Below are 22,383 nucleotides of genomic sequence, written 5' to 3' on the forward strand. Positions count from 1 at the left end.
ACATTAACTTGTAATAACAGTAGCTTCAAAGTCAAGACAAAAGAAACATTCCTCCAAAATCAAGGTAAGAAAGGTCTTCACTCAACAGCAGGGTTAGGAAGGTTACTTTTAAATGTAAGTTGCAGATAACTAGTTACCCTGTTAAAAATGTACTAAGTAATGTCTATTTAAATGAATTCATTAAATTCGTGTAACTTATTACATTTGATTACTTTTTGATTGGCATATGAGAGGTGGTGCAAATACAAACAGGAGAACCAATAAAAAACAACACTCAAATTTGAGCGCATACTGCCAAATGAATGGAGCCTGTCTAGATGGTGAAAAAGATGCAAAGCATCTCGTTATATTGAATATTATATATTGTAGAATAAATGTTGTATTCTACATATAAGCTCTAAAGCTTTTTACCGAAAAGAATGTGTTCAGATGTAACCACCAACATTTTGATCAGTAACTGCAATTCAATTACATTTTTCCCTCAGTAATTGAAACGCATTACAATAACATTGATTTGGTAATGTCGTTACATGTAACCAACTCCCCAACTTTGGTTCAAGACACCAAATCCCCCAAAACAAGATTTTTGGCATAGTTTGTAACAGGTGCTATTTAATAATCTGACCTATTTGTAAAATTTGCTTTTAAGAGCATTCAGAACAATAGCTTGTAGGGGCATTCTTGGTCTTCATCCTTGGGAAGAAACTCCTGAAACAGAAAGACCTTTTATTTAAAGTTTGTATTTTAAATCACACAGACACATTTGTCTCCCAGTGGGAGCTGCTCATATACTCACCATTCCACTGATGTTCAGACAGGCATGTCACTGATTTTTTTTGTAGTGAAGATATGTATGCAGGTTGTTCATTAGTTATTACTACTAAGCTTGAATATATCAAGTACAGACAATTTGACACAGAGGTTTAATCAAATCACTACCTTCAGCAACATTGCTTAGTTCTTCATTACTGCTACTGGGTGACTGTTTCTGTTCAGAGCAAATGGAAAGAGAGAAATGAGTGAGACAACACAACATAGTAAAGTAGTAATTAGTGATATTCTATAAGTGATATGACCAGATTTATTATTACTGTCCGGTTTCTTTACAAAAGGAAAGAAGAGTCCAATAACCATTCCACTAATGGATATATTATGCCAAATTCTGATGTAGTACTTTACTTCTCCTTCTGGCTCACATTTTAGATTTGTGTACATAACACTCAATACATACCGGAACTTGGGCGACTGAATTTGAGACGTCCCTCTGAAACCTCTGAGAGACAAACAGAGAAGAGCAGAGAATCACATGAATCAGTGTATCTAATCACACACCAAACCAAATATAAATTGATATGGTCATGAAGATCACAAGCAAATGATTTAATCAGTACACTGTTTAAATACAAATCAAACTATACAGTAAGAAGTTATATTAGATTTTAATTAGTCATTATCTCAATTTGAATCTGCTTTCAATTTCTGTCATATAGAGGACTTACCAATAATGCCTTTTTTCACACAAATGACCCCCACGATCACCAGCACCACCAGCAGCCCCAGCAGCCCCAGCACATATGGCCAACACCCTCCAATGGAGGAGGGAGTATTAGTAGATAATATTCCATCTGCAAAGAGCAACAAAAATGCTTTATGTGCTCTTCAGAGACTTGGGCATTTGTGGTTTCAAGGTAAGTGTGATCTTGTCTTGTCTTGTCCAGACCTGATTCTAATCAAAAATAGATCATAACTGTTGCTCAGACCTTATTTGAAGATGAAATAAATTAATCTCATTCTGGAATTATTGGAAGATTACCAGAATCAATTAAAATGGTCATATTTCCAGAACAGCACCATTATTATTATTATTATTATTATTATTATTATTATTATACAAGTTACATGATTGTTCAACTTAGAAGGCTGTCAGAGCCATGAGATTGTTAGTGTTTAGTTTCATGAAATAAACTACTGAAATTACTTGATGACAGAGGGATCATTTAAAATGTGATTCCTGTTTTCTTTGTGGTACAAATACACTCTGATCTGTAAAGTTCAGAATCAGAATCAGAATCAGAAAGGTTTTTACTGCCTAATAGGTTTACACCTACCAGGAATTTCATTCCATGGGGTTCTAGTTGTAAATTGAAAGGCATAACCAGGCAATGTGGTTACACCTTTGGGCCATTGGGCTACAAGTGTGGTTTTCTGGTCCCCGTGATTCACCTCACATCCATAATTATCTATCTCTGATTTCTTTGCGTCCACACTCAGTCTGATCTGGTAGGTTCCATCATCATTGGGCAAGAAATCATGAGGGTAACCTTTCGCTACAGACCAGCCAGACTTCAGGATGCTGATCTCAGTGTTTTTTGAGTAGAGGCCTGTGGCCATACAGGTCAACTTCAATGTATCTGAAGATTGGCCATCTTTAGCAAACAGATGAATCTTTGGTGGATCTGATGAACCAAAAAGAAAGAATGAATAAATATTATTCATAATATAATGAATTGCTGCAAACTGAATTTAACAAAAGTGATGGATCTGGCGCTAGTGTAAGTACACACAACCTGTCTGCTTTTCCTTCTCGTCCCTGTATCTTCTGAAATCACGCAGCCAACGCACACACTCTGTCTCCAGGTAGCCCTTGGTGTACTGGTTTAGGGTTGGCACCCCATCCCACTTGTGTTTTGTGGCTACAGCTTCATTAACAGCGGCCACCCACTGCATTGAATACTCATCAAAGGAAAGGAAATCCTTGGCGTCATAGCTGTATTCGTCCACACCCCTCTCAAACTTGAGAGACCCGTCTGACATGGTGATAACTTCACAGCCATGTCTCCACATAAGGACATGAATATCTGAGGAAAAGAATAGGTAAAAATAAGCATTAATAGCCATGTTTCCATTATCGGGCCAATCTTGGGCAAACTGGTGTGTGCCAAGGCCAGTTGCGTCCCCCTTGGGGCTTGCAACCAGGGGCTTTTGGCCCGACGATTGTCCTTGGGCCAAGCAGGTCTAACTGGTGCTTGAGGCGTGGCAAGGTGAAAGGCTGGGTTAGCAGAGTCAGGGAAGCGAGGTTCAGTGCCAGAAGAAGTTAGTCAGTATCAACACACTACAAATAACCTTAACTGATAATTAGAAAATGGATAATTGTTGGAGCTGGTCGGCACGCAAAATCAGGCCTCTGCTTAATATTAGGGCTAATAAAAATGTGCAACGGTAGCTTGATAAAGAAGGGGAGACTGAACAACCAACATTTTTGATAAGTGTCGTTCTGACTCGGTTGACGGGCATAAAAGCTAAGACATTTTGAGTAACACAACTACCGAGGTACACATCAATTAGGCTGACTGACTTAGAGGGAGATAACCGGGTGGAGACAACATTAATTAAAATGGGAGTGGTGTCTAAGACACACACAAAGAGAGGGAGAGAGATAAGTTAAGATTGAGTAAATTGTTAGAGGATGGGGTTAGTTCTAATTGGCTTTGGAGAACAGCCAAACACAAGAGAGTAGGAGTCTTTAAAAAGACTGACCAGTCATTCATACAGTGAGATCGAGCTAATCCATGGACCATCTCCATATTGTGGCTTAATGACTACAATACATTTCAGATCCTTTTGACTCTTGGTTGTGGAATTGCAAGAGAGTGGCTGGTTTTCACCACGACACTAGCCTCTTTGGGCATCTGGAAAAACTACAAGTCTCTGTGAAACCAATAAGGTTAGAGCCTATGTCGGATTCCACTGTTCCCCAAAGTTACATACCAGTGCAAAACTATGCATGCTGTGGCAGTGGCACATACACCATTCTCCTTATTACAAGTCAGTGTACCACCAAAATGATTTTGAAGCTGTTATTTGGTGTACATTCCACGAAAATGAGCTCACTGGTGAAATGGGTGACGTTTACTGCAAGGTGGCATGCTATGGGTAGGTTTTAGGCCAATACTGCAGGTTTTTGTTCTCTGCATGAGGCTACAGGCTATTAGACAGCCCTAGCTCGCACTGGCCCGATAGTGGAATCATGGCTAATGAAGGTGTGTCTGTTGCTGACGCAACTATGCTATCAGGATGTGCTGGGACTCACCTGAGTTGTTGTGTCTCATGCGTTCCATCAGAATGTTTACATTGACTTTGAACCACTGCTCTTTGCTTTTGCGTGACTGGGTGCCTTGGTTCCAGTATTCCGCTGGAAGCTTTTCTTTCATCCAGTCCTGTTGAGGAATCTTGACCTTGTCTCTGCTGTTATAGTAATCAATCTTCTTGTCGTCCAGTAGGCCCATAGCAGTAAATTCGTAGATTCCAGGTGCAGAGACTGGCTTTGACAGGGCCGTGTACACATAGTGCAGAGAATGTCGCTCTTCCAAACTTTCAACTTTCAAATCTACAGCGAGGAAAAATATTTATGAGGAATGAAAAGCAGAATGCAGTAGTGAAGTGTTAGACATTTAATATAGGAGCCACACCACATCTAAACTAAAAACAATATAATCCAGGTATCAAATGTCTTGCAATGCATGCTGTGTAGGATTGAGGATATCAAAATGATACATGATTGGACAAATGAGCTGCCTTCAGACACTGTAAGTAGGCCTATGTACAGGGCCGGCGATTGCTATAGGCGAACTAGGCGACTGCCTAGGGCGACAAATGGTTTGGGGGCGTCCTCTAGTGTCGCCCTTGGACCTACTTCCCATTAATCATAGTTAGAATAACAAGCAAATAAAAACATGTTCATAAATTATCATTATCACATGTTCATTCATTATCATCCGAGGGCGCCCCTTCAGTCATACGTTTACTTCAACCTGATTTTTAGATTTAATTGATTGTTATTGTCGATGGGGGGGGGGGGGGACGGTTGCGTTAAGTTACGTTAGTTATGTGAGGGCACACTGCCAGGGTGGGGTGAGCCGTGAGCGTGTCAGCTACGTGACATTCGCAAAAATGAAGCGGTCAAAACCATCTGGAGCACAGGGACGAAAACGAAGAAAGGAAGAAGAGGAAAAGAAAGCCAAGTATAGAGGTAAGTCTTCTCATCTCAGCCATTAAGGTGTCAAACGAAATACATGTAGTATTGTGCATCACCTAATATTGGACGTTTCATTGCTGTCACTTAGGCTAGCTATAGCTAGCTAGCGACTGTTACTTTGCTAATTTGCTACGTAGGCTATTACTAGCAAACGTAGCTTCACTGATAACCTACATGGATGTAAATGTCAAAAGACCAGTATCTGGATAACGTATGCTAGTTATGAAAAGTACAGTTGCTGTCTACATTCATTATAAATGGCATAAGTTCTGTTTAGTGAATTCACAACTAGCAGGTGCATACACACACAGTAACCATTTTGGGGATAGTGGTGGTGTTCACCCTTCTGTACAGTTCCTCCCCAGGAATATACTAAAAAAAATTTTTTTTTTTTTTAAATTGGCCAGATGCACTCAGGCAATTTTTGCAGAGGCCGCTGTAGAAAGGACGCCTGATTCGCCTCCCTCTGAACTTTGTAAGTAGCCTACACAACTAGTACTATTGTTGCTGTTTTTGTTATTGTTATTACTATTAGCAATTATTACTTTCATAATCACATCACATCAATACTACTAATTGTAATCAGTAGCCTAGTATTATTTAGCCTTATGTCAGTAATTGTAATATATCTAATACAAGTTACATGGTCAGATAAAATGTATTTGTACAATGCAACTATGTGGTAGGATGATAGAAATGACCAAATGCAACTGTGTAACGAACAGCATGGATGAACTCTGTGTTTAAATACAGCTGCAGGAGAAGGGACATCCAGTAGTACTCAAGGGGCCAGTAACGCACAGGCCAGGAACACACCGCCTGCATCAGGTGAGTCTATTTAATAGTATTTATTCAAGCCACATCCATACTTTAAAGTACAATAGAAACATGTTAGCATGTATTAAATACAATAGCTTGTTTTCTTAAAGAAGTTCAACCACATTCATGATCATTTCACTTATTATATTAAACACTGCTTGTCTTGCTATACAATATGCTTGAATACAGGTGAAGGTGAAGGGACGTCCAGGACCACATCAAGCACTCAGGGCACCAGTGAAACTACACTGCCGCCTGCAGACACCTCACCCTCCACAATTCCTGCTATCCAGGGAGAACCTATAGATCCTGCTGACTGGCCAGCCCTCTGTGATCCGGTAAGGACAGAGTTAGTTTGCAGAGGACCATACCAGACCAGTCCAGACTTTACATTTCCAAAAAGAGATGATGGGAGAAGCTGCCACCACAACCACTTCTACAGGAAATTAGTAAATGGGGAGAAAATCAAGAGAAGCTGGCTTGTATATTCAAGGAAAAACAATACTCTGTATTGCTTCTGCTGCAAGCTCTTTTCACAGAAAAATAACCACCTCATTAGGAGTGGCCTAAATGACTGGAAGAATTGTAGTGAGGTATTTGAGATATTTTTTAGTGGTACGTACAGTATCCATAAAAGCAGTTTGTTTGTAGAGAGTATAGTTAGGGTATAGAGGGTCATAATTTGCTTAAATGTCCTTACAGGTGCTTAAGAGTGTTTTGCACAGTTTATGGAATTAACCTAATCCTAACTTTGAGTGTGTAATAAATTATTTAAAATAATAAAAAAGAAAATGTTCTGAAACTATTCTGGTGTTTGTTGTCCATGCAACATTTATTGTTGAACTGCAATGTAGAATAGTATAATTATAAGTGGGTGAAAAAACTGCTATGCAAAGTAAAGTGATGTTAAGTATTGTGTGTGTGTGTGTGTGTGTGTGTGTGTGTAGGGGGGGGGGGGCGCAAAACTCAATCTCGCCTAGGGCAACCAAAGGGCTAGAGCCGGCCCTGCCTATGTACAACACAAACTGAACACCGGGAACTAGGCTATCTCCTCATAACATGGTAGTCGTAACAATCTCTTTCATAAACATCTTTCAATGAGGCCAAACGATCTATGACTATGTGGCATTTACAAGCTCAATGAAATGACCCCTGTTCAGACTAAGAGCAGATTCATCATGCCCACAAAATGCCACTTCTTGCTCTCCCATGTACACCACACTGATTCACCTGTTCATTATCTCACGGTCTTTAGTTACCTGGCTATTGTGCTTCTGGACGCTTATGGCAACTGCTTGATCGGTCAATCCTTACTTTGCTGAATAGCTTTAATTTAAGACTAGATGTAATGTGGGACTTTGATTTCTCATGTCAATTGCTCTAACCAAATAAGATAAATCTGTAAACCCTGTGGTAACCAGGATTGGTGCCATGTCAATGTTCCGAAAGCCCAGTATTCCGAGAACTCGGTATTCCGAAAATATGCTAATTTGTCCAGATACCAAAGTTATGGTAGCCCTATACCCCGACAACACAAAACTCATTAGCCGGACAGCCCGCTGTTCCGAAATTGTGAGAACAGCAACGTGAACCACTATAGCCCACATGCACATCAATTCATTAATTACACAATCATAAACATATAAATGCCTTTATTTCACAACCATGAACTTTAATTCAGAATATTATTATACACAGATGGCATTTGCATCGCAAACAAAACTTTTATGATAGCCAACTTTCAGAGCAAAAAACCTGCATCATTCTAAATAGCCTAGGTCAGGGGTCTTCAACCTTTTTCAGCCCAAGGACCCCTTGGCTGAGAGAGACGCTGAGCAGGGACCCCCACCCCCGCCGCCCCAAATTTGGGCCTGATATTCATATAATTTATTTGGAACTAAGTGTCAGTCACACACACACACTCCCCTACACATGTTTGAACAGAATTACAAATCATCTGTGACACACAACTAGTTTCAATTTATTCTGTTTATTATTGACATTTGTTCTCCCTTACAGTTAGTCGTCACTCTATATTCAATTAGGGAGGGACAAAGAATTGAGTAGCTTGAGAAGCTTAAGTATGGATGAAATATCTCATACCTAGTGAGAGATCTGACGTTTGAGAATTCATCATTCATGTCTTTGGCAACGATATTCTCCCTATGAAGCATGCAGTGCGTCATACATGGCTCTTGCACCGTCTGTGCACATCGCGACACATTTTGGCCAGGGTATATCATGTTCATGGAAAAAATTGTCGATCACTTTGAAAATCTCCGAACTTTTTTTTACCTCCAGGCAGCTGCTTACAGAATCGAAATTCCTCCTGCATCTCATTTTGGTCGACAAATCACAAAAAAGCTAAAAGCTGAGCTTCGTTTGACACATCGGTGGATTAATCTAATTGTATTGCAAAATAATCTACCTTCGGGAGTTTTGCGACTAATAGTGCCCTCACATCAGCTGCCAATTAAATTCAATAGGGAGGGCATTGGGATGCTTTTCAGTTTTTTTACGTACTCATCCTTCCCAAACATTGTTTTGCACATATCACTAGCTGTTGGCAATATTAAACGTTCCGCAATTATGTATGGCTGTTTGGTCTGAGCGACACGTAATGCAACTTGATAAGAGGCTTTTAAAGCTAGCTCGCACACTTTGGCTAATTTTCAAGGTCTGCTGGCCCTCAAAAGATTTTAAACGGGAAATATAAAAAAAATGTCTTTCAAGTGAGCATGGGTTGTCTTTGAGTGTCTTTGCAGCTTTGATGGTTTCATAGTTTCGTTTGATAGCACGGAAGAGCAAACCACGCACACTGCTAATTCTTCACCATCAGTCTCTTTGTAGGTGAAGGCAAACTTCAGATAATTCTCTGAATATTTACCTGTCTTCTCCCGTTTGCGCTTTTGGCTGTTCATGTTGGCATCCTCTGAAGGTAGATCATCTGAACCGCCATCAGTGGTGTCTGACGCGGAGTTTTTGTTCCGAGAAATTACAAACGATCAATTATTTCAAATTGTATGGTTATGGCAGGTAACGTCTTTTGGCACCAGATAGCTAAATGTAGCTAAACGTGCATATGTTGCCATTATGATCAAATGATCGCCTGAAGACTCATGGGTAGCCTGTGTATTATTTTTAAGGAGTAGAAAGCAATTTTTACGTTCTGTTTATGTTTATGTAGCCTTTTGGACGTTGTACATTTTTGGAAGAGGAAAAAAATGCTTCAGATGAAATCATTTGGCGGACCCCCTGCAGTACCTCCGCGGACCCCCTGGGGGTCGCGGACCCCCGGTTGAAGACCTCTGGCCTAGGTTATTATTATAATAATAATAATAATAATAATTTAATTAATTTATTATAATACTAATAATAATAATAATAATAATAATAGGCCTACGTCAAACAAGACAACCAAAGTTGTGGACCAAGAACTGAACTGCTGCCCAGTATTCCGGCAGCGTGCAAACCCCTTGGTTGTAATAGCGTTTGAGACGCGCAATTCTCCTCTCCAGGCGCCTCCACTTTCTCTTCTGTGGAGGACGCAGCTTAAGCGCAGAGACAGGTGTTTGCCTGTCTCCTAATAAAGTTGGTGAAACAAATTTGCTGATTAGCCTACCTCTTGTTCATTGGCGGAGATCCCGGGGGGGACGGGGGGGACGTGTACCCCCTACCATAAAGATGTCCCCCCCAACAATCATTAGAAAGAAAACCAATTTTTTTTAAAAAATAAAATAGAAATATAAAAAAAAAGCACGACGACACAAGCGGTGATAATTATGAACGTAAAACAATGTGTTTTTTAAGTGTTGAAAAATCATGATCCCCCTATTCCTCAAAGTGGTTTGGTTCACATGCTGTTTCCAAGGGGCGGGGCTACCGGCAACTCCGTGTTTCAGTCAATCAGCCCAGTAGAAAGTCAGATTGTGAGATTGTTCCTCCTCTCTCCCCTGTCACTGCCGCTATGATACACGATATGTTAAGAGATTGACCTCATTCTCGAACGCAGTTAAGATCTGTATATAATATTTCAAGCTAGCTAATAACCTACAAAGATTCTTTACTCTTATTCTTTATTCCGTCTCTGGCGAGAGACTCTGGGGAGGTATCTATCTAGCAAAGCTAGCTAGCTAGGATGGTGACAATGTAGAGTACAGTACAGTAATGTAGCAGTGTGGAGCAAGACAGCTGCTGGTAACATTATTGTTCAAGGGATATGTCATTGCCATTCACAAAATGCTACAAAGATTAAAATATAAAAAGTTCACAATGGCCTTTTGGGACGTTTTGTTCAACATTGATACAGTATATTAAGCTCCTTGCAACTTGCTGGTGTTTGCTATCGATAGTTCAGCGTGCAATTTTACAGACGGTAACATTAACATTTTGACGGTAACATTAACATTTTTATTTTAACATTAACAAATTTGTTGGAGAGACTATTTATGTACTAGAAGTGTTTATAATACTAGTTGACATGAACCAAAACTGTTTGGGGATCTTCCCTCAACTAGATAGTTAGCTAGATAACATAGTTCCCTAGATAGCTAGCTGCAAGCAGCTTCATTTACTTTAGAGCAGACATATGTGTGTTTGTTGATCTTTGATATATTGAGTTGGGAGTGGGGTCTCCCACACTGTTTAATCCACAGCCGGCACCTTTCCCCTTGTGTTTTGGGCTTTGGAAATTCGGAAAAAACGACGTGTCACTCCAATATCTCAGGGTACATTGTGACAGATGTAAAATGTTATAAGAGAATTCGGTATTTAGCAGCTAAGTTATGCTAGCTCTCGTTACAGCAATTTTTTCATGTCCCCCCCCCCCCTCCAGGAATTACTCTCTGAAATGTTACCATGTATTGTCCCCCCCTACAATGAAATGGGATCTCAGCCCCTGCTCTTGTTACCAGCCGGACACACACAACACTATCCAAAATGGCATTGCATTGAAGAAATCAGGCCTATGATGTGCATTGCGCATGTAATGTCCTGCGACAATCTGCCGGTGATTTCCTTCGCACGAGTGGTACGCTATATTCAAAACCAGAACAGACTAAGTTAACAAATATTACCTAAGAAAAGTTATATGCGTGATAGCCCAGTGGGCAATTCCGCTCCACTGTGCAAACTAAATGCTCTGTGTGTTTTGTGCCATTTAAAATATTTCTAAATTATGCCAGTGGGTTTAAATTTGTCGGAGTAAAGATATTTCGGACTATTTTTCGGAATATTGATATTTCGGAATATCGGGCTTTCGGAACACTGGGCATTTTGGATTGTGGAGTAACGGAACGGTGTTATGTAATTAGGATACAAAAAAGGGTAACTGTATTCCGGTACAGTTACAAAAAAAAGACGTAATTAGATTACAGATACTTTTAGCAAAAATTGGGATTATTAACAGGAATATAAATCGATTTAAAAATGCAGAACATTATACTATCATCCACATGGGCACTTTACAACACGTCACAAGAAGAGAACAGAGAAAACTACAAGTCCATTTGATGACCTTGAGTTAAAAAAATGCTTTCCCTGGCTGGAAATATCGACACTATTTTGTCCTCGAAGCTGAAAGTGGGAATAACATAACAGTGTAGTGCACCTTATGGCTCCCCGCGGTGAAAATACTGTCGTTGTCCAAGTACTCTCCACGTCAAATTTCATGAAGCATTTACAGGCAAGACCAACACTTCTAACGTCTACACAGACATCCAGTTAGCTAAGGTTAAAGTTGGTTAGCTAACCTGTTAGTATTACTTGCCTACAAACATAATGAAAAAGGCGGACTGTGATAACTGGAATGATCGTGTTTAAATAAAACACAAACCCCTGGCCGAAATATGTTCGTGGCAGTTTAATTGAAGTTTCAGCGTTATCTTTGACAGTTCAGAAAGTGGACACTTGATTCATTAAAAATACTGTGAATGTTCTAAATCTGTGCTGATTTTATTTTGTATTGCTTTGTGGTGCAACTGTAGGTCTGTAGGATGAATTTGCATAATGGCAAGCAGATTTGTCTTTAAAAAACACCGAGCACAGGGCAGGTTTGATTCTTAAAACTTGGTTTCCTCATTTTCTTTTCTAAGGTGCTGTTGACTTACAGAATACGCTTAAGTGAAAGCCATCTTATGGTGATGCAAGGTCAGACACGGAGTGAAGGGTTTAAGTAGAGAGGTGACAGGTGTGCGTGATTAGTACTCCGGTGATTGTGAATGAGGCGGAGGTGCGTGAGTTGAAGTCAAAGGGGGCGTCGCAGGAGCAGAGTTCAGCACTGGCGTGACATATATGCACACATCAAACCACAACCACACCGCCCTCATGCCCATTTTCCTCCAGGGCAACAAACTGAACTAGGTCACATTTCCGCCAAGCAGGCCCACGATATATTGCAAAGGGGATTGGGCAAAAAGTGTAAAATGATGCAAGGTATTGACAGTGACAGAGAGTGTTGACAGTGAGAGAGTGTTTAACTACGGCTAAGAAAAGTGGGGGATGACCTGTTTATTTTCATTTTCAATGGTTCATACACACTTTCTTCTGTGTTGTCGCAAATGACGTGTGATTCACTAGTAAAATTTCTCCTGACATTCCAATCAATACCGTGGCACATGAAAAAGCCTTACATATTTAATATTGAGTTCAGATTGTTGTCTAAGACATAGCTATGACAATATAGTACATTTGATATTTGTAGCATACTAAGTTCATTTCCTCAGTAATAAGTAGGACACCCACACCAGATGTTATTTATATAGCACTACCACTGCACAAATGCAGAAAGTATGTCATCTGAAAAAGCTGGCGTGTGCCATTTTAGGAGGGGTTTGTGGGTAGCACAACCACTTCATGAAATGCATGAGACCATTGAGTCACACAGTTTATGACACTAGCAGTAGGCCTACATGTCTTTGTCTTCAAGGTTGGACCAATGTTTTTGGCATTGAGGAAATCCAAAAGTAACAGAAAGTAATCAAGTTACATTACTTTAATATTGTGATACTTGGATTAGGTTACTGAATACATTTTTTATCAGGTAATCAGTTATTGTATCGGAATACATTTTTTTTAAGTAATCCTCTCAACCCTGGTGGTAATCCACGGATTTTTGCACTGAAGCAGTATCTGACAGTGGCCTCCCTTTCTCTTTAATATTTAGCTGTTGCTCAAATTTTGACATCCATTTTAACACATACACACACAAACCCATACACACACAAACGCATGGCAAACCACACACACACACACACACACACGTATGTGCACACACATACAAACATAGCCAAACATGCACGCATGTGCACGTGCACACACACACACCTTTAGACACACATTTACTGGCTTTCCACCTCCCATAGCAGTTATTCAGCGAAATGCATAGTGTGTGTGTGAATTACTCCACTCTACTGATTTACTCTCTACATTCAGCTGTAGTTCCACAACAGGCTGCCCATGCACTTCCCTAACACACACCCTCACACACACACACACACACACACACACACACACACACACACACACACACACTCAGACTACACCAGTGTGCCAAAGACAGGGGAACGAACACACACACACACACACACACACACACACACACACTCACAAAACAACTCAACAGGTCAGGCAGAACTACAAGACAACACACACTGCACTGAAACACAGCCAAGGCAAAACACCAAGAGCTCTCTCTCTCTCACACACTCCACTTAAACCAGTCCACCGGCCATAAACACACACACACACGGATTTTAGCACCACGTATCTTCTCACCACAGGTATCCCAAGTGATCTTAAAAAGAGGTCACGCGACCATATCTTAAACACTTTCTAGCACAGAATACCACATATGCAACACATACAGTATATCAGTTCCGAGTTCATTTTTTTATTTTAAGACCTGTTTTTAAGCATTTAATTTTTCAGCTTTGTTTCCATGTCGGCAATTTTAGGGCATGCGCAGATCTCGAGTCCAGACCCTAACCTAGCTTGGATCCATATCACAAATTGATTGTTACATGTTTAGAAGCAATTGTGCAAAGTTTCATGCTTTTATCACAAAAGTAATCAATTCAGCTATTTTTTGGATGATAGCAGCTGTAGGCCTACTACGTCCCTCAAACAGGCTACTGTTAAGCGAGAAACCTACAACAATATGACATTAAAAAGCTTTCCTGTCACCAGGAAATAAAAGGTAGGCTATTAAAAACTGGAATATAATCACGTGAAAAGTTTCATTTAAATTGATTTTACATAAAAGACGATAGGGCCGTCTTTGACACAATTCAAGAGGCAGGCTAATTTGTAAAAGATATCACGACTGACCAAACTTCAGCACACTCCACTGACCAAAAGCTACATTTTCAGTTTATTTTATTTACAGTAGCCTTATAAATGCAGAATGCCTGGGGTAAATGTTTGTGGTTAAGTTTTACTTTAACTCTGTGTCTGATTGTGATCTAGACGAGCAAATTGGACGAAGCGAGCAAAAAAAGTTGGGAAAGGTTTAATCCTATGCAAATGAGAAGCGATTTGGCTGGCATGTATCAGTGTTATGCAAACGTTTGGGCATCCCTCTGAGGTTGCATGTTAATTTGCTCTGACTTGATAAGAAAACATCACAGCAATATGTCATTACTTTTCTAGAGAAAGCTGGATGATGGGATGTTGTTCAAACAAAAAATCTTAATGTAGCAGTATTGAGTTGCATAAAAATGAATGTGAAAAATAGGGTGTGTACAAATTTGGGCATCCTTTTAAGTGTGTTGATTTGAATACCTGTACCTGACCGATTGAAACACAAAATTCTTTTCATCAGCTGATTGAACCTTAAACTGCAAATAAAGCTGTAACAAATCATGAAAAAGCTAAGCTAAGATGATTTGTCAATATGAATTAGGAAAGGGATATAAAAAGTTATCAAAAAGGTTTGAGGTGTTTATCTCCAGTCAGAAATGTAGTAAGAAAATGGAAAGCCACAGGAATAGTCCTTGTGAAGGAAAGATGTGGTAGGCCAAGAAAAATGTGACTTTTCACATAAGGTGTAAATTATGTCCAAATGAAATTGCTGCTTTGAAAGACCAGCAGATTATAATCTGAAATATAATATACTCCAGTGGCAGGCTATAGGTTACGTATGGATTATGAGCGGCACAAGTTTTCTCAACGGTTTTTGGCTAATTTGACCATGAGAAACAAAACTAGGGTGCTGTCGTTTACTGTAACCCGAGCGAACATCGAGATTTTGCCACGCCCTTTCAGCGCACGTCCAGCACATCTGTATCTCAGCTTCTGAAGGTCATAGACACTTGAATTTGGTCTCAAAATGACTGGATTACGCATGTTTATATATGCACTAGAAGGTTTCTAAGCTGTAAAACCTTTCCTTTTCGAGATATTCAAGAAAAAACTATTTTTTGAAATTCACGAGGCGCAAAAAGTACTCCACTAGCAGGCTCAAGTTGAGTATGAGCAGCACGACTTTTCACAATGGTTTCTGGCTAATTTGACCATGAGGAACAAAACTAGGGTACTGTCGTTTACTGTCACCTGAGCGAACATCGAGATTTTGCCACGGCCTTTTAGCGCACGTGCTCGTCCGTCCAGCGCATCTGTATCTCAGCTTCTGAAGGTCGTAGACACTTGAATTTGGTCTCAAAAATTACGGGAATACGCATGTTTATATATTGTTAAGAAATGCGTAATTGTGGCCACCTATAAAAATCCTTGAGTGCTTTTCAACGCGTGAGCTTTTCGATACGCTCTCACAAGTAATTAATACGGCTATGGGCCATGCAAATCAGAATACAACTTAGTTCGGAAAAATCATTTCAGCCAAGCCTTATTCGCATGTTTCAGCCAAGATACGAAAAGGGATCAATCAGGATGCCTTCTGAGATCACCTTCACGTACTCTCTTCTAGAGTGAAAGAGAGGGACAACTCACCTTTTTCACACAGTCCACAGGTTTTTCTGTGCCAGAGGCCCCCACCTTTCTTAAATATCGGACGTTCCGCGCCACAGGATGCTGATCTAACAGGTGTAATAAAGCGAGGTGTGTAGCGGGCGCGGGGGGAACTCACTCCATAAAACTGACGCAGAAGCGAGTTCTTAGTATTGAGTTAGCACCTCAAAGATTTAATGTCAAAGAGGTCAAAAAGATACAAGCAAAATGCAAACCACGTAACTCTTCTCCAAACACCAAAGCAAGACCATCCCTCAAAAAAGCAAATCCTACTGACTAACACCCTGTGTCCCCCTTTTATCCCCCCTGGCTTCCTCTTTTTAGTAACGGACCTCTCCTTATTTGGTCATGGTTAAAAAAGATGTGTTCGGTTCATCATGTGCTTATTCACAGCCTGTGTCCTTCTCTGGGCCCCTATAGGGTACATTTCCTGTTTTCCATGCCAGGTGTTTCCTCTTGAAACACAATTCAGCACATTTTCTTACAGACACGTACAAATATTTCAACATACTTAAACACATATATCGTTCTACAGCATGTAAGCACATTCCACACAGTATATAAGTATATCATCATACAGCATGTATGCATATTTCACTCTTCAAACAGTTGTCTGCAAGCATATATGGATATGGGTTTGTCAAACCTGACTCAAGCAAGCATACATTGGTTATATGATTATAAGACATGCTTCAAGCAATTTAAAAAAAGCACACATTTGTTAAATGATTATCAGTATGATTTAAGCCGAACATGCATATGGGTCAATGGTGTCGCTGGCGGTTCCATCTTTCTGCGATTTATTCCACAATATGCTCTACGAAGGCTTCTAAGCTCTAAAACCTTCACTTTGCGAGATATTCAAGAAATTCAAGATTTTAAGCTTTTTGCGCCCCACGCAAATATCAAAACAGTGTTTTGTTCTTGAATATCTCGAAATAAACGACAGTACCCTAGTTTTGTTCCTCATGCTCAAATTAGCCAGAAACCATTGAGAAGGGTCATGCTGCTCATAAGACATACTCAACTCTAAACTTTATACTTTTTAAGATATTAAAGTAAAACTAATCAAATTTCTACCATTAACTTACATTGGGCCATTGTGACATTATAATAGGGTTTTTAAACTGGCTTGCACCTGTGCTTCACTGCCGCCTGCGCCAAGGTTCCAAGGCTCCTCTTCTCTCTGTCCCTCTCAATTCATCTGTATAAGAGACACCTTCCAAACTCTTTTTTTTCTCTCCATCTTTCTCTCTATCCCTCACGGTCTACTGTCTCTCACACTCCATCTCTCTGCTTCACTCCATTTTTCTCTCCTCCTTTACAGTCCTCTATCCTCCCTTCCATTTCCTTCACTTCCTCCATGCCATGTCTATATCTTCCACTTTATCCATCAATCATTATAACATCTCCTTCCTCCCCTATGTCCATTCTGTTTCCTATTTTCACTCATTCTCTCCCTCTATAGAACCTCCATCGACTTGTTTTTTTATATCCCTCTCCAACTCCTCTTTCTCACACTCCATCTCTTTGCTTCAGTCCATTTTCTCTCCTTCTTTTAATCTTTTCCCCTGTACTCTTTCTCGTCACTGTCTTTATCCATAGCCACTCTTGTTCACTCTTCTTTCCTTTCTTCTTATGATCACTCTGTCCATCAATTCTCACCCTTTTTTCAACTTTTTATGTCAGCTTTCTCTAACTTACTTTCAACCAACATGACTTCCCTAGCAACCAGTAACCATGGTTGTAGAACTCATACCTGTTCACTGGAGCAGAGGCAAATGAAAATGAATAGTCGCAAATGAAACATATCTCACATTGTGACATCTCACAAAAGTCACATTTGACATTTGAGCATGATTTGAGCTATTACTCTTCCAATATTATTGTGATTTCCTGATCATACTTTCTAGGAAATTTGGATTTTGAATCATACGAGTGCTTGCAGCTATGGTAGCTATGTATTTTCTTTACTTTCAAAGTCTCTGTTTTGATGTGTCGGTTTTTGAGACTTTTCATTTGTCTCAGCCATAATCATAACGCAGTAACCTTACCAAAGGGGTATTACTGTAAACAAGCCTTTGTCTACCACTTCACAGGCACATTCAGAGAGACAGAGAGACAGTCTTCATCCTTACCTGACATGGAGAGAACATGCAACAAGAGAAGGATTCTTTTCATTCTCCCTGTAGCGTCCATGGTTCACTATACTGTGACAGTGCTTACGAGTGAGGAATGGGGATACATTACGTGCAAAAAAAAACACACCACAGGAAGTAGGTTTTTTTCTACCAGCAGACTTCTACCACAGTGTATGTGTGCGTGTGTGTATGTGTACAAGCCAATACATGTATGTGTGCATGTGATTGAGGGTGAAACCTGTGTCCTATGTTTTATTTGATTCAAGTAGACACAACTTCTAACTAAGGAACTAAGGTCTCATTTTATGGAACACCTGGTGGCCCTCCTGTCAGCTAAGAACAGGAAATTGAGGCTACGATTCGCACAGGCTCACCAAAATTGGACAATAGCAGATTGGAAAAATGTTGCCTGGTCTGATGAGTCTTGATTTCTGCTGCATCCACATGGCTTCCTCTGGCCCCAAGACCTGTGCATATCCCAAGATTCACTGGGGCAAGCAAATGATATCCCCATGGGTGTGCCAAACGTGTGATGTTTACCTTTGTCTGTACCTTTACTGTTGTACAGCTTGGCACCTGGCATTTGGCTAATAACTTTTTATAATCATTTCACTGTGGTATGATTCCTTGAAACCCATTTTATTTTATTTCATTTTTTTTTATGTAGGCTATTATGTTTTTCTGGGAAGGGGAGGTCTATAACCCATGCTAACCTGTCACATCAATACTCATGGTATAGCCATGGCCAAGAAAACAATGGCATACCAAAATGATGGTACTTAAGTACCTAAATGTTGGTGATGTTTGATGGTATTTTCCTGTGGTCCATTTTAGCAGTTTATATAGCTAGGGTTAGGGTTAGTTGTTTTTGACGTGGTTTGTGTCTGTCAGCAGGGGCTGCTGTGGGGTTCCTGGCCTCTTCTGAATGAGAGAAAGATGAGGTATCTATGGAGAACAAACATGAGAAGGATGAGAAAGATGAGGTATGTATGTAAGTAAACATGAGTAGGGTGAGAGAAAGATGAGGTATCTATGGAGGACAAACATGAGAAAGATGAGGCATGTATGTAAGTAAACATGAGTAGGGTGAGAGAAAGATGAGGTATCTATGGAGGACAAACATGAGAAAGATGAGGTATGTAGTATGTAAGTAAACATGAGTAGGGTGAGAGAAAGATGAGGTATCTATGGAGGACAAACATGAGAAAGATGAGGTATGTAGTATGTAAGTAAACATGAGTAGGGTGAGAGAAAGATGAGGTATCTATGGAGGACAAACATGAGAAGGATGAGAAAGATGAGGTATGTAGTATGTAAGTAAACATGAGTAGGGTGAGAGAAAGATGAGGTATCTATGGAGGACAAACATGAGAAAGATGAGGTATGTATGTAAGTAAACATGAGTAGGGTGAGAGAAAGATGAGGTATCTATGGAGGACAAACATGAGAAAGATGAGGTATGTATGTAAGTAAACATGAGTAGGGTGAGAGAAAGATGAGGTATCTATGGAGGACAAACATGAGAAAGATGAGGTATGTATGTAAGTAAACATGAGTAGGGTGAGAGAAAGATGAGGTATCTATGCACACTGTTAGCCCCAATTTCTTATCAAGTCTACTGTACTTAAACAATTTAATTACAGTGCACTTAAAAAATTTTAGTTTTATGACATTACTACTAAATGTTAAGTATATTCTACTAAGTGTGATGACATTACTACAAGTTTCTAAGTATATTCTACCAATTTGTAGATATAGTCGAATGTGTGAATGACTTTAAGTGAAATGGCTTTAAATTACTGAGTTTGTTTCACTTAAAGAATTTAAGTTCATGACATTACTACTAAATGTTAAGTATATTCTACTAAGTGTGATGACATTACTACAAGTTTCTAAGTATATTCTACCAATTTGTAGATATAGTCGAATGTGTGAATGACTTTAAGTGATATGGCTTTAAATTACTGAGTTTGTTTCACTTAAAGAATTTAAGTTTATGACATTACTACTAAATGTTAAGTATATTCTACTAAGTGTGATGACATTACTACAAGTTTCTAAGTATATTCTACCAATTTGTAGATATAGTCGAATGTGTGAATGACTTTAAGTGAAATGGCTTTAAATTACTGAGTTTGTTTCACTTAAAGAATTTAAGTTTATGACATTACTACTAAATGTTAAGTATATTCTACTAAGTGTGATGACATTACTACAAGTTTCTAAGTATATTCTACCAATTTGTAGATATAGTCGAATGTGTGAATGACTTTAAGTGAAATGGCTTTAAATTACTGAGTTTGTTTCACTTAAAGAATTTAAGTTTATGACATTACTACTAAATGTTAAGTATATTCTACTAAGTGTAATGACATTACTACAAAATTCTAAGTACTTTGTAGATATAGTCGAATGAGTAAACATAAGTGTTAACTTAAGTTAAGTGGCTTTCAATTGCTGAGTTTTATTCACTTAAAGAATTTAAGTTTTATGATATTACTACCAAATGTTAAGTATATTCTACTACTTTGTAGATAAAGTCGAATGAGTGAATAACCTAAGTGTTAACTTAAGTTAAGCGGCTTTCAATTACTGAGTTTTAGTCATGACCAGAGTGCATTGTGGGAATGTGAATGCTCTTGACAGCTGAAAAGCATTAAGTAAATTAAGTCTGTAATTAATTTGGCAAAAAAACAAACTACAAATCAGCCGTGGTTACCCTAACGTGGTCACAACTTGAATGCGTAGCATGTTTAATTGAAACGCTCCTCTTTTTTTTTTACAATGTTTTGGAAGTGCAAGTACTGTCCTCATAGCTGTGAAAAGAGAGCACAGCTATTTAAACATTATAGACTAAAACATGGAAGTTAAGCAAGAACAGAGCCTTTTCCATGTTTATATCAGGAATGTCTGTGTACGTTCAGGTTATGCTTAATTTGGGAAAATGCAAGCTGCCACAAGATGCAAGCTTGCGAGTAGGTGCTAACTGGTTGCAATAATAAAAAAAAACGTTAATTTTTTACGTTTTTGTATTTTTGGTTTCCTAAAAAGTGTTGAAATAAAAGTGAAATAAAAAACTTGTCATTTTGAACTTGTAATTAAGTGCATTGAACGTACACACTTAAGTGTAGTAATTATGCAAAGCGATTTTTTTAGCGATTTTATTTTAAGTGAAATCAACTTCGGAATTAAGTGCATTGAACTTAATGCTTTAAGTTTAATCACTATGCAAAGCAGTTGATATTGCAATAGATTTTAAGTTAAATGTACTCAAGTTTTCATTACACATTACTTGATGTTTTTAAGGCAACCACTTTCCTCAATTTTTTTAAGTAAACTCAACTTATCTGGGCTTAGTGTATTGCAATAGATTTTAAGTTGAATCAACTTGGAATTTTAATGTTCATTGAACTTAATGCTTTAAGTGTAGTCACTATGCAAAGCAGTTGATATTGCAATAGATTTTAAGTTAAATGTACTCAAGTTTTCATTAGACATTACTCGATGTTTTTAAGGCAACCACTTTCCTCAATTTTTTTAAGTAAACTCAACTTATTGGGGCTTACAGTGCAGGCTCTGGCTCTTTGGTGTTGCGGTCAGAGTGCATGTTTGGCACCCCGCAACACCAAAGAGCCAGGCTCGATGACATGGCAGCCAGAGTACATATTCATCTGTAGGGACGATCACATCGTCACAGTCCTCCATAGATACCTCATCTTTCTCTCACCCTACTCATGTTTACTTACATACATACCTCATCTTTCTCATGTTTGTCCTCCATAGATACCTCATCTTTCTCTCACCCTACTCATGTTTACTTACATACATACCTCATCTGTAGACCCGGGTTCGAGTCCGGGTGTGGTGACCACACTCTCCCTTCGCTTCAAATGCCCGTAATCTGTTTCCCCTGTGTGAGGGACCCCATAGATGGATGAAGCACTTGTGTGTGGGGCGCTCTGGATGGGGGAAGTACGGTTGGTGGATGCGTGAGGAATGCCTGTGTGTGTGGAGCGTGCCAAACATGCACTCTCACCGCAATGCCAAACAGCCAGGCTCGTGGGTATGGCAGTCAGAGCACATACTCATCTGTAGTGACGATGACATCGTCACCTTCGGGAAGCACACCCTTGAGCTTCACGAACACAGGCATTCCTCGCGCATCCATCCACCAACCGTACTTCTCCCATCCAGAGCACTTCACACAGGGGTGGTAGCAGAGGATGGTTACAATCCATCGACCTCTGGGTTTGGCGTTGCGGTCAGAGTGCATGTTTAGAACCCTGTAGACCCGGGTTCGAGTCCGGGTGGGGTGAGCACACACACAGAATAATTCAAGCAACTGTCTTAGGTGCCAATTAATATTAATATTGATACGAATATTGTTATTATTAATAACGACATAATAGTACTAATAATTATTAT

At 39.4% G+C, this 22,383-nt stretch overlaps 1 protein-coding gene across 1 annotated transcript; it reads right to left on the minus strand.

Annotated features, from left to right (window-relative positions):
* Positions 1 to 1,220: 1,220 nt before the first annotated feature.
* LOC116224929 (major histocompatibility complex class I-related gene protein-like) lies at positions 1,221 to 17,977 on the minus strand. Its single transcript, XM_031585827.1, has 6 exons — positions 17,956 to 17,977; positions 4,091 to 4,387; positions 2,568 to 2,858; positions 2,175 to 2,456; positions 1,500 to 1,625; positions 1,221 to 1,273 (listed from the first exon to the last, which is right to left on the minus strand). Exons 1-6 carry the CDS (start codon positions 17,960 to 17,962, stop codon positions 1,221 to 1,223), a joined length of 1,056 nt encoding a protein of 351 aa, XP_031441687.1. The 5' UTR covers positions 17,963 to 17,977.
* Between the last annotated feature and the right edge of the window lie 4,406 nt (positions 17,978 to 22,383).

Source organism: Clupea harengus, chromosome 19 (genome assembly GCF_900700415.2).
Source record: "Clupea harengus chromosome 19, Ch_v2.0.2, whole genome shotgun sequence".
Classification (NCBI taxonomy): domain Eukaryota; kingdom Metazoa; phylum Chordata; class Actinopteri; order Clupeiformes; family Clupeidae; genus Clupea; species Clupea harengus.